Raw genomic sequence first — 13,014 nt, 5'->3', positions numbered from 1 at the left:
AAATAAATATTTATCATATTTAAATGTGTAACAGATGGAAATGCATCTATTTTACTCTCTGCTAATACGGTGTTTATATTTACTCTGTACTTTATAGAATGTCAACCCTTGACTGCACCCATTCTCTCTTTTACAGAGCAGTTCATAGTCTGTACCCTCACTCAGATCCAGCTGTGGGACTTGTGGACAGACTGCTGAATTGTAGAGAGGTGAAGGAAGCGCCCAACATTGTCACCCTTCATGTGACTTCCTTTCCTTACGCATTGCAGACCCAATACACCCGCATTAGCCCTTACAATGAAATTCACTGGCCTTCATTATACAACAATGTAAGAAAATAACTTTTAGGATCAACATGAGCTTTTTAAAAAATGTATTTAATGATAGCATGACAGTTTAACAAAATGGATTTCCTTCTTGGTTCATCCATTCTTATATTCTCCTATCCCATTTTGCTTACTTCTTTGCACCCGGAATGTGCAATAGGGCTGTGCAAAGCATTTAGAATAAATCTGCTCAAAGTGGGTGGATGTGAGCAAACCCCAACTGTTGAGGTAGAAGGTTCTGCTTTGAAAAAACTTCCAGGTTGTCATGGCACATCGCACATGTATGCAAGCTTCCGTTTGCCAGTAGTCACTGTGATAATGTTGTCTATGCATGCATATCAGAGGTGGGTTTTTATTGGTTCTAACTGGTTCTTTAGAACTGTGAGTAAACCAGCGATGACATGATGGAGGCGGTTCTGTTGGTGCCGGTCCGTGGACGCCACCATCTTGGATTTTGCTTCTGGGCATGTGTAGAAGTTATTTTTTGATTGCCGCAGGGGTGAGTGTGCATGAAAAGCATGCCCACATGCGTGGCACGCTCCTGAGTGAACTGGCAGCAAAACGATCCAGAACCCACCCCTGATGCATATCCATATGCAAACCATTCGGGAAAGCTGAGCCTTCCAGAGGCCACGGCTGCTTTAAGAACTTGAGGGGGATGCTTTATTTGTAACAACACGATTTGCCAAGATCTCTTTCATATACAGGTAGTCCCCGACTTACGACATCGATCCGTTCCTACGGGGCATCGTAAGCCGAATTTCCGTGTAAGTAGGAATATTGTATTCCGATTTATATGAATGGAGGAGGCATCGTCGTTTTCAAGGGGCCAACAGCCGGTCCTTCTTAGCGCTGCATTACTGCAGCCTCCGAGGCTGCCCACCGTGGAGATCCCCTAGCCCGAATGGAGGCGGCAATGCAGCGCGAAGAAGGACCAGCTGTTGGCCCCTTGAAGCTGCTGGCGCCGGTGCCGCCATTCAGCCAAAGTGATCTCCGGCTCCGAGGTCACCCACCGCGGAGATCCCCTTGCCTGAACAGAGGTGGTGGTGGTGGTGGCAGCAGCAGCTTCAAGGGACCAACAGCCAGTCCTTCTCGGCACTGCATTGCTGCCTCTGTTTGGGCAAGGGGATCTCTGCGGTGGGTGGCAGCAGTGGCTCCGAGGCCACCCACCGCAGAGATCCCCTTGTCTGAATGGAGGTGGCGGCGGCAGCAGCAGCCTTGGAGGATGCAGCAACGCAGCATGAAGAAGGACCGGCTGTTGGTCCCTTGAAGCCATCGCCGCCTCCGTTCGGGCGAGGGGGTCTCCGCGGGGTCTCTGAAGTCGCTGCCCACAGCAGAGATCCCTTCGCCCAAACGGAGGCGGAGGCGGCAGCGGTGACTTCAAAGCTGTCCCCGGGTCGTCGTAACGATGAAACGTCATACATCAGGGACAACATAACCCGAGGACTACCTGTACTTGTGGAGAAACATAACAAACAACCATCTTTTCAGGCAAAAGTCCATGCCTTACCCTTCCCTTGTTTATTGGCACTTTATTTCAGGAGAAGTGAAATGGATGGGGTATCTAAAGACATACTGTAGTCAGTTAATTTATTTCATTGCACGCTGGTAATGTGGCACTACTAATACAGGCTAATGCAGTTTTCCATATATTACATTAACATTTACAATTCAGTTGCAACTGTTGGAAAACCTAAAGAAGGTGAGCCTCACGTGGTTTCAGGGTACATGGAAGCGCTTTAATCGAGAATCCCTTTTATGCCTTGATTGTTTTTGTCTTGACTTTTCTCCCTACCAAAGAAGTAAACAGTGGCGGTCGAGCTTAAACTGTTTTTGAAAGCTATCTATGAATACTAGATGGTGCAAAGTCTTCCGAAGAGATACTTTGCACCAGATGGGGAAAGGGGAAAGCAGAATTGTTGTAGAGTCTGTATATATGCAGATGTGGCAATTTTTAAGCAGCTGGATGAGCTTAGAAAAAAAGGTGGGTGCTTTAACTGAGGAAAGAGCTACTCACCCTCTTCACAGAAAGGGAGTCCTGGGCTTTTCAAGGGACCTCTTTCAAGAGACTGCACAGCCCTAATAGCACTTTAGACATATATACTGCTTCATAGTGCTTTACAGTCCTCTCTAAGTGGTTTACAGAATCAGCATATTACCCCCAACAAATGAGCTTCATCTGTTGACAGGAAAAGCAAAGTGTCCCCATTTGGATTGGGGCGGGGTGGGGAGACTAGTATTTGTGCATGCGCAAATATATTGTGTGTCCTTCTAGTCATTTGTTTCTAAAGCTATTGAACATTTAACTAAATGCTTGAATAGTTATGATAATAATGATCGCAAATGACTGCATACTGTAATCCATCTTGTTTATTCTAGGGCATGGATTTATATCATGAAAACAAGAAGTACTATGGATTGCATGAATTCACTGAATCCACACTTTCTGGACACAGCCTTCCATTGCTTCGTTATGACAGCTCCTTTGAAGCAATGGTCATGGCTCTGGGGAAAAGGTAGAATGAGTGCTATTTAATAATGTTTAGACTTAAGCAGAGTTTGGAACTGCAATGTTTCTTAAAACTGAGTTTTATTATTGGCTTTTTTTTAAAAGAATGATATTCTTTTAGATTTACATATTTTCATATATCTAAAGCAGGGGTCTCCAAACTTAGTCACTTTAAAATTTGTGGACTTCAACTCCCAGAATTCTGAGAGTTGAAGTCCACAGGTCTTAAAGTGGCTGAGTTTGGAGACGCCCCTGACCTAAAGCCTCGCTCAAATACACGAAAACCATTATTTTCTCTCAGGATCATGATGATAACTGCAGCAAATTTTTGCCCTCCATTGATATTGGATCTTTGTTTCCCACAGGAGTTGACAGAATTTAGCAACACCCAGAGATGGTGGAAGAAACAATTTGACTCTTGAGGAAGGGCTGGTACCTGAGGATTTTGTGTTTTTTTTCCACAAACTACCTTATAAATTATGTGTTGGAGTACAAGACACAAATTTTTTACCCCCTAAAAGAGGGTGAAATGTCGGTGCCTACTTCTAATACAGCCATTTTTAGGCTTCTGAAGCCCCGTCCCTATGACCCATTTTGTAAAAATGGGCCTGTTTTTCACAAAACTGAGGTGTGCTGAGGGTTTTGGAGGACTGCAGAGAACTTCTGGCGGCTGGAAGAAGGCAAAAAAACCCTGGTTTTTTTAAAAAAATGAGTGAAAAAGGGCCATTTTTTCCAAAAACAGCATTTTTACCTTCCCCAGCCCGAGGAGCACTCTGCAGGCTTCCCAAATTCTCTGTGCACCCCATTTTTGTAAAAACTGGGCAAAAAACAGGTCACTTTTTGCAAAACTGGGGCATTTTTTTCCTTCCCACAGCCCCAGGAGTATGTTGCAGGCTTCCCAAACCCTCTGCATGCCATGGGTCCCCCCCCCCAACAATGGGTCCATTTTTGTCAAAACAGGGTGCAAAGAAGGTTTGGGAGGCTTGCAGAGTGACCCTAGGGGCCAGGGAGGACAAAAACCTTTTTTTACTTACGGTACCTCTTTGAAATCTTGCTGCGTCTTATAAGATGCGTCTTATAAGTACCGTCCGAAAAATACGGTATATAAAGAAAGAGTTCCACAACGTGGCTATAAACATAGATGAACTCTGAGTTATATGTTGTGGTGTGTGTGTGTGTGTGTGTGTCTGTGTTAATACAATATAATAAAAACACAGAGTGCCATTTAAAATGTCTGCTATTCCTGACTATTCTGGGCAATTGTGAATATCTATATGTATTTATAAATCTCTGTCTGTATCTTTCTCTCTCTCTCTCTCAAACACACACATATATAGCAATCAGTCATGTTTCACATGTTTTACTGTACTTTTTGTTGGAATTAAGAGAGTCATTTTGCTGTTGTATTAAAGGCCTGAGGAGACCTAGTACTCTCTTAGGTATAATAGCCAGCTGACTGACTAGTTTAGTCACTCTTTTCCCTGGACTGGGAATTGAAAAATATCTCAAGATAACCTAGGTTATCTGAGTCTACGGAGAGGGGCGGTATACAAATCCAATAAATAAATAAATAAATAAATAAATCTAGAGTATCCTCATAAGATCACCTTGCATTTTGTGTCCTTTCAGGTTTCCTCGTCTGCATAGTGCAGTGATAAGGACATTTGTCCTTGTCCAGCACTACTCTGCAGCCATGATGGCAGTCTGCGGCTTATCTCAGATGAAAAATTACACCACTGTTGAAACATTAGAGATCACACAGAACCTCATCAACTCTTCCAAACAGTGTCCCAGTGGACATGGGCTGATGGTGGTCTTAAGGATCCCTTGCATGCCATTGGCCGCAGTGGCTTATGAACGCCTCAACCATGTGAGAGAAAGGCTTGGTTTGGAATGCCGTTTTGAAATCATCCTGGGGAATCCCAACTCCGGAATCAACGTAGGGAAGCACTTTGTGGAACAACTCAAGGTACTTTGTGGTGAAATCTCGGTTGCTGTAGCCTGGGCAGTTGATGTCCGATTAATGCAGTCTGTAGGAACAAAGAATATTTACAGGATCCAATCTGGCTCTGTCAAGTGGGGCAAAACTCACTTGACAAATTTCTCACTTAGCAACCTAAATTTAGGGCTCAGTGGTGGTCGTAAGTTGAGGACTACCTGTATGTTTGTGGCCTTGTGCCACGGTAATGTTATTAGTCTACGGAGAGGGGCGGCATACAAATCCAATAAATAAATAAACAAACAAACAAACAAATAAATAAATATTAAAAACAAACTCATCCCACCCTTGTGCTTGTATTCTAAGTGCTGGGTATAAATTTTAGAACTTCACCAAATCATTACAATGTTTCATATTTAATTCTTGGGTTATAGATGTACGCATGCATGTATATATGCATATATGCAGGATAAAATCATCATTATTATCATAGGATTTTTAAAAAAGTAATAATAACACTAGCAGCATTTAATTCCACATGCCAGATGATCTTAACCACTACATAAGTTACGCTAACACTTTAATAGTGTTTTCTCTTCGCCCTATTATAAATGAAGGCCAAAACTGATTGACAAGAGTATTCTATATTCTACATTCTATATTCAAAGTATTTTATATGTTCTCAGTTGAGCTGAGATCTAGAGCATAAATTTATTAATTTATTTACTTACTTACTTAGTTACTTATTTACCTACCTACCTATTTAATTATGTATTTATTTACTTACCTCCCTACCTAACTATTTACTTACTTACTTACCTACTTATTGATTGATTGATTGATTGCCCTTCTTTTTATTTTTATACTTATATGTGACTCAAGGCAGTAAACATACCTCCTCCTCCTATTTTGCTCACAATAATAAGCCTTTGAGTTGGGTTGGGTTGAGAGGGAGTGATTGTTCCAACACTTAATTCCCCACCCCTCCGATTGGCTGTATATGTTCTAATTAGTTGCCTTAAATATGACTGACAGAACTGGCAGAAAATTGAAGATGCTGATTGGAAACCCCAGACATATTTGGAACTGGAAGGTCTACCTTGCATTTTGATTTTCAGTGGAATGGATCCTCAAGGGGAATCCCTGCCAAGGTAATGAATGTTATTAAAAATAAACTCACCCCACCCTCAGAAAACAACCCAACCACAAAAGCTTGTATTGACAATCTTTTCTCATTTTTGCAATAATAATATGAAAATGACTGCATCTTACAGTCTCTTTTCAATAACTTGTGCTTGTATTCTACAATGTTTCATATTTAATTCTTGGGAAGCCAAGACCCAAAACCTTACTTGCTTTGTCAGTTGTGCTCACTATGCTCTCTGGCACAAAACTAGCTAACTGTACCTATAGGAGCAGAAGGAATGGAGCATATACTGTCTTTGTTAAGTCAAATAATTCTAACGTGCTTGATGGCATCAAAGGTCACTAGGCGCCCTCTGAAGGATCACTGGAAGGAAAGATGTTCCTCAACCCTTGGCAAACATGAAATAGCTAGAAAATAGGGATCTGAACCAAGTTGGTGCTTTGGATCTGATGTACGTGTGTTTGCTCTATGCAGTCTCTAAGCAGGTACAGCATGTAGCCTCCTAAATCTGAACCATATTTCCTGTTTGGGGCCAAATATTTGCACAACTCTATTAGGAAAAAATACATTGGCAACAGCATCTTTCTTAATATCATTAGTTAATATCAGTTAATATCAGTTAATATCATCTAGAAACAAATATGAGAATTTCTTATTATCTACCAGCAAAAGGGTTGTACTGTATATTGGGTCAGGAATACCAGTTTGGTAAATTTCACATTTGAGATAGGTCTTGATATTATATCTCAGGATGAATTTTGGTACAAATTAAGCCCCACTTTTAATGCCAAATATCAAGGAAATAGCAATGCATGAATAGTGTTTCGCAACCTTAGCAGCTTTGAGAACTTAGAAATTTATTTTCCAGAATGGTAACATCCACAAAGTAGTTGAAATGCAGTTATTTGAAATGCAATTCTCCATTGTTGTAGACAAAAAAATAGGTTAGGGGTAGGATGGTGAATGGAATTTTTTAGTTAATATTATTGGCATGTTTAATTTGTTCTTTCTTTTTCTATCTGCCCATCTAAGATCCTTGAGATACTGTGATCTACGGTTGATAAACTCCTCCTGCCTAGTGAGAACAGCTTTGGAGCAAGAGCTTGGTTTGGCAGCCTATTTTGTCAATTCTGAAAGTACAGTAGAGAAAGGGGGCACTACAAACGATGTCTTGGAGAGTGACCCAGAAAAACTGAGCAGTACTGATAACGAGGATGAAGAAATAGTAACGGAAGGTAAAGGGGCATCCTTTGGACCATAGCATTGAACCAGCCTTCCCCACCCATGGCCTTCCAATATATTGAATAAAATTGAGCAGTTGATAGCCTAAAAGAAAAGACACGCAGGTTATTTTGGAGAAAGGAATCAATCCAGGAGTACAGGGCTTGAGATTCATTCATTCATTTATTTATTAAATGTATATTTAACAACTCACCAGCAAGTGGCTCCAGCAGGCTTGCAGACATATGCTGTTTGGTTTTTAAATAATGATAGGGTTTTATATGTTTTTAATATTAGATTTGTTCCACTGTTATATTGTTTTTATTGCTGTTGTGAGCTGCCCCGAGTCTTCGGAGAGGGGCGGCATACAAATCTAATAAATGAATAAATAAATGAATAAATAAATAAATGAATAAATAAATAAATAAAACCAGAAGTACAAACATTAGAAGATTAAATATTAAATAAATGAAAAAAGCCAGTCAAAAACCAGAATGTTATAGGGTGGAGGTGGGATCTTCTTCTACTAGCCCCTTCCAATAAGCCCCTGGCTCATTCGTAAAGTTTTGAAGCTCTTAAGGAAGGACAAAAATACGGTGTGTGCAGATCTCAAGGGGCACAAAATGTTCCAGAGTGTGGGAACCTTGGCAGAAAAGTCCTTTCTCCAGGAACCCACCAGCTAGAATTTCTCGACCAAAGGACTATGTACAATGTCCCTTCTGCTGGCGTGGGTTGGGGCTGAGACAGTTTCTCCGGTAGTATTTGCCTTATCCTATCAATGTTGTGCTTCTCTGTGTATGTATACGTACAGTATAAATCAGGGATGGGTTCTAACTTACCTCGCTTGCCAATTTGCTTCCTCCTGCGCTGTGGGGCCATGTCTCCTGAGCACGTGCACGCTTTGTACGCACATACATGCTGCCCCCCCAAAAGCCCAAAACAAAATGGCAGCACACGTACAGTTCCAAAAACTTGGCTCCTGCGCATGCACAGAAGGAGGGGGGGAAATGGGGGAAAAATTCCCTCAAAAGATGGTGGCATTCATGGACCGGCACTGACAGAATCAGTTCCATGACATGTGACCTCACCAGCAGTTTGCTACCAGTGAGAACCAGGAGCAACCCACCTCTGGTGTAAATGTGTATATGTAAATAAATGGTTTATGGCAGTGATGGCAAACCTTTTTTGCATGCCAAAAGGCTGTGTGCTAGCATGTGCTAGCATGCATGCATGTGCCCACATCCCTTCCATCACCCCAAGCATGCGCACTTCCCTCTGCACTGCCCCTGCGCATGGGCAAAAGCCCCCATTCCTGTGCATGCACACAGGCCTCACTGAATCCTGGGACGGTGAAAAAACAGGCAAACCGGAAGTTTGGAAAAACAGACTTCTGGTTTGCCCGTTGTACTGTTTTTGTGAAATCCAGAGGGTTCAGGGAAGGTTCCTGAAGCCCTCGAGTGTGAAAAACAGCACAACGGGCAAACCAGAAACTCAGGACATGAACTATTTCTTCCATTTTTCCGAACTTCCAATTTGCCTGTTGGTTTTTTGTACTCTGGGGCTTCAGGGAAGCTTCCCTGAAGCACCTGGAAGACGAAAAAGCCAAAAATCAACCTGCCAGTGCGCATATGCACACTAGAGCTGACATAGGGCAACACCTTGCATGCCCTCTGAAATGGCTTTGTGTGCCATCTGTGGCAGGCATGCCATAGATTTGCCATCATGGGTTTATGGCTTATACCCTGGATCAACTACAAAACTACAAAAAATATGCCTATCATTTGATTACATATTTTTGTGGGGATACTGAGAGGATTACTGGTATCAAAGTAAGAGTCTATTTCTTCACCACCTTTGTATTTTAAGTTAGATCACATGTTATCTATAAAAACATTAAATAAGTTTTCCCTTCAATTATGGAGTAGGCTCAGCTTCCGAAACAAGAAGCCCTGTGAATAGGGACAGATCTGGCTCTCGTGATTCTGCCGATTCTTCTGTCTCTTCAAAAGCATCAAGTAAGACTTCTCAGTTCAGTGTTTTCTTTTTTTTAAATAAAAAGTTTAAATTATCCTCTATCAAAACCTTTCCCTTTCATTTTATTTAACTCCATGTGTCTTTTCATTTATATTCATTTTCTATCCAATGATAAAAATGGTCTCATATATCATAATACTCTGATTCTTCTTTCCCTTTAATTGCCATTTTTAATCTGTTCATTTCTGCACATTTTTTTTCTTAAATATCTCTCCTTTTGTCTGCTTTCCAATTTTGCGTCTTTATAGCTAATCATATTTTCCATATTAGTCCTATTTGGATGTATTAATGCTTCCATTGTCGAAAGCCACATTGGTATTTTCAAATAATGTTTCTCACGAGTTTTTTCCCATACTACTAATAATTCATTTCTTATACAACGCCTTTGAAAGTAACTGTGTATTTTATTCTTCCCATACCATAGAAAGGCATGCCAACCTAATTGTAATTCATGTCTCTCTAATGTCAGTAATCTTGTATTTCTTAACACAATCCATTCTTTCATCCATGATAATACTGCTGCCTGATAGTATAATTCCCAGTTTGAAAGTCCAAATCCTCCTCTAAGTCTTGAATCTTGATGTATCTTTATATTGATCCTTGCTTTTTTTTTATTCTTGCCCTATAAATTTCATTATTGTCTTATTAAGATTTTGAAAATATTTTTCTTTAACTTTATTGGTATTGTTTGGAATAAAAACAACAATCTCAGTAATATATTCATCTTAATTGTCGCTATGCTGCCCATTAAGGATAATTGTAGGTTCTTCCATTTCTCCAAATCTATTTCAGGTTGTCTTCTCAGTTTGTAATAGCTGTCTTCCTTGATCGTTATATATCTTGCATGATACCATGGTCTTTTGAGACTGAAGGATGCCAATGCATTAAATGTACCCCCAAATATCTTACTGTGTTTCCCCAATAGTAAGACACCCCCGATTGTAAGACGTATCGGGGGTTTCAGGGGGGTCGGCTAATATAAGCCGTACCCCGAAAGTAAGACATATGTCTTACTTTCGGGGAAACATGGGGGTATTGCCGAGGGGGGAGCCCGATGATGTCGCTTCCAAGCTCCCTGCGCGCCTCTCGTCTTCGCCTCGCCGCGGCGCCACCGCCTCTTCCCCTGCCGAGGCTCAGCTGCAAGCGGCCAGCGAGGCCGACCGGCTCCGAGGCGAGCGGCCAGAGCTGCGCCCTCCTTCGCCCGCCTCCTTTCTGGCAGCTCCCCGTGCGCCCCTCGCCTTCGCCTCGCCGCGGCGCCACTGCCTCTTCCCCTGCCGAGGCTCGGCTGCAAGCGGCCAGCGAGGCAGGGGAAGAGGCGGTGGCGCCGCGGCGAGCTGCCGGAAAGGAGGCGGGCGAAGGAGGGCGCAGCTCCAGCTGCTCACCTCGGAGCCGGTCGGCCTTGCTGGCCGCTTGCAGCCAAGTCTCGGCAGGGGAAGAGGCGGTGGCGCCGGTGGCTCGGCTGCAAGCGGCCAGCGAGGCCGACCGGCTCCGAGGCGAGCGGCCGGAGCTGCGCCCTCCTTCGCCCGCCTCTTTTCCGGCAGCTCCCCATGCGCCCCTCGCCTTTGCCTCGCCGCGGCGCCACCGCCTCTTCCCCTGCCGAGGCTCGGCTGCAAGCAGCCAGCGAGGCAGGGGAAGAGGTGGTGGCGCTGCGGCGAGCTGCCGGAAAGGAGGCGGGCGAAGGAGGGCACAGCTCCGGCCGCTCGCCTCGGAGCCGGTCGGCCTCACTGGCCGCTTGCAGCCGAGCCACCGGCGCCACCGCCTCTTCCCCTGCCGAAGCTCGGCTGCAAGCGGCCAGCGAGGCTGACCGGCTCTGAGGTGAGCGGCCGGAGCTGCGCCCTCCTTCGCCCGCCTCCTTTCCAATGTAAGACATACCCTGAAAGTAAGACGTAGTGGGGCTTTTGGGGGTAAAAAGAAAGTAAGACACTGTCTTACTTTCGGGGAAACACGGCATCTTTTTTTGGTAATCTATATCTGTTTTTTCCACAAGCTCCCTTTTCTGTTTCTCGGTATCATTTTTCACTAAGATTTTCATTTTGTCTTTATTGATTTTCAGCCCTGCTAACTCTCCATATTTATTTTTTATTTTTATTTATTCATTTGTCCAATACCCAAATACATAGGAAGAAAAATAGACCTGTGATAATATAAAAGAGGGTGAAAGTGAACTTAGAGGAGAGGATATATGAAAGGAAGAGAATATATAAGATAGGTGAAGGAAAGGAAAGACAATTGGACAGGGGACGAAAGGCACACCAGTGCACTTATGTTCGCCCCTTACTGGCCTCTTAGGAACCTATTAATTTTGTTCTATTAATTTTGTTAAATTAACCTATTAACCTATTAATTTTATTCTATTAATTTTGGTGCTGTTTCTACTGGCTCTTCTAAAATAAACACCAAGTCATCTGCAAATGCCTGTAACTTATATTCTTCTTTCTTAATTCTCATGCCTTTTATAGCCTTGTTTTGTCTTATCTTTCTAGTAAATATCTCTAGCGTCAATACAAACAGTAATGGGGAGAGAGGACATCCCTGTCTCGCACCTTTCATAATATTCACCTTCTCAGACATATCTCCATTTATCATAACTTTTGCTGTTCGTTCATGATAAATTGCTTTAATCATTTTTACAAATCTTTCCCCAAACTCCATAAGTTGTAATTGTGTTATCATAAATTGCCAGTTCAGCATTTTCTGTGTTTTCTTTGAATGTTGGACTGTCATTTTATTTCTGGAAACCATTTACATCTCCCTTATCCTCCACAGCAGTGTTGCTCAGCCTCAGCAGCTTTATGATGAGTAAACTTCAAATCCCAGAATTCCCCAGCCAAGTGTGCGGAATTTCCTGTTCGTCTTTCAGATTCATAGAGATACTAGCCAATCAACCATAGTACAAGAAAGCACTGGTGATTGATGTAGTGGGGCCAAGTGACAGTAACATTAAGAAGAAGAACGTCGGAAACTGAAGGAATATTGAGTATTGAGAGGAATGACGAACTGAGGAATTCCGGGAGTTGAAGTCTATATATCTTAAAAGTTCTTGGGTTGTCAATCATTGCTCTAGCGTTTTAGTCCATGCTTTTAATCCATGCTGCTATTGTTCTTAGGGAAAAAAGAACAAAAAAATCCATATAAAAACTTTAAAAACCTATTGCTATAGAATTAGGTATGTTTTTACAATTTCTGATAGGGAAATACTTTCAACCAGTGCTGTTAAGTGTTTCTGCAATTCAATTTGGTGGAATTAATCATCTGTAATGTATAAAGATATTTGGCCATGGAGATCTAAGCATGAACCTAGGCAAAATCTCATGCTGAATTAAATTATCTTTTTTATCTTTATTCCCTTCATTACCTACTATCACTATTAGAAAATATTACATGCTGTTAAAAGTGAGAAAATGTAACAGCCTATGTGACCATATATAACATATCATATACATTTTAAACATCTTATTATTTATCTGCATAGTACATTTCAATCTACTACAGTATATAACCAGCAGTAGCAATAACACTAAGACACTTAGTGCTTTTACAGCCCTCTCTAAGTGGTTTACAGAGTTAGCATATTTCCCCTGACAATCTAGGTCATCATTTTATCCATCTTGGAAGGATGGACGTCTGAGTCAACCTTGAGCCTTGGGAGATTCAAACTGCCGAACTTCAGCTAGCAGTCAGCTTAAGTAGCCTGCAGTACTACACTCTAAATCACTGCACCACCTCAGCTCTTGAATTCTTGTCTGACAATAACAAATCAGGAAGGAATTTAAATTTTTACTGTTACTTTTAAATATGTTGCAGTATTATTCATTGCCATAATAAGTATAATCACTTC

At 42.1% G+C, this 13,014-nt stretch overlaps 1 protein-coding gene across 1 annotated transcript in view; it reads left to right on the top strand.

The window, feature by feature from the left end:
• GREB1 (growth regulating estrogen receptor binding 1) overlaps window positions 1-13,014 on the top strand; it is a 93,932-nt gene that overhangs the window by 58,884 nt on the left and 22,034 nt on the right. The window contains exons 16-21 of the mRNA XM_070732891.1: window positions 137-329; window positions 2,706-2,842; window positions 4,465-4,804; window positions 5,810-5,925; window positions 6,954-7,156; window positions 9,068-9,157. Coding sequence (XP_070588992.1) covers window positions 137-329; window positions 2,706-2,842; window positions 4,465-4,804; window positions 5,810-5,925; window positions 6,954-7,156; window positions 9,068-9,157 — 1,079 coding nt within the window. The remainder of the gene's footprint in view (window positions 1-136; window positions 330-2,705; window positions 2,843-4,464; window positions 4,805-5,809; window positions 5,926-6,953; window positions 7,157-9,067; window positions 9,158-13,014) is intronic.

Source organism: Erythrolamprus reginae, chromosome 1 (genome assembly GCF_031021105.1).
Source record: "Erythrolamprus reginae isolate rEryReg1 chromosome 1, rEryReg1.hap1, whole genome shotgun sequence".
Classification (NCBI taxonomy): domain Eukaryota; kingdom Metazoa; phylum Chordata; class Lepidosauria; order Squamata; family Dipsadidae; genus Erythrolamprus; species Erythrolamprus reginae.
Note: the sequence above shows the minus strand (reverse complement) of the source record. Positions and strands in the feature narration are given on the sequence as shown.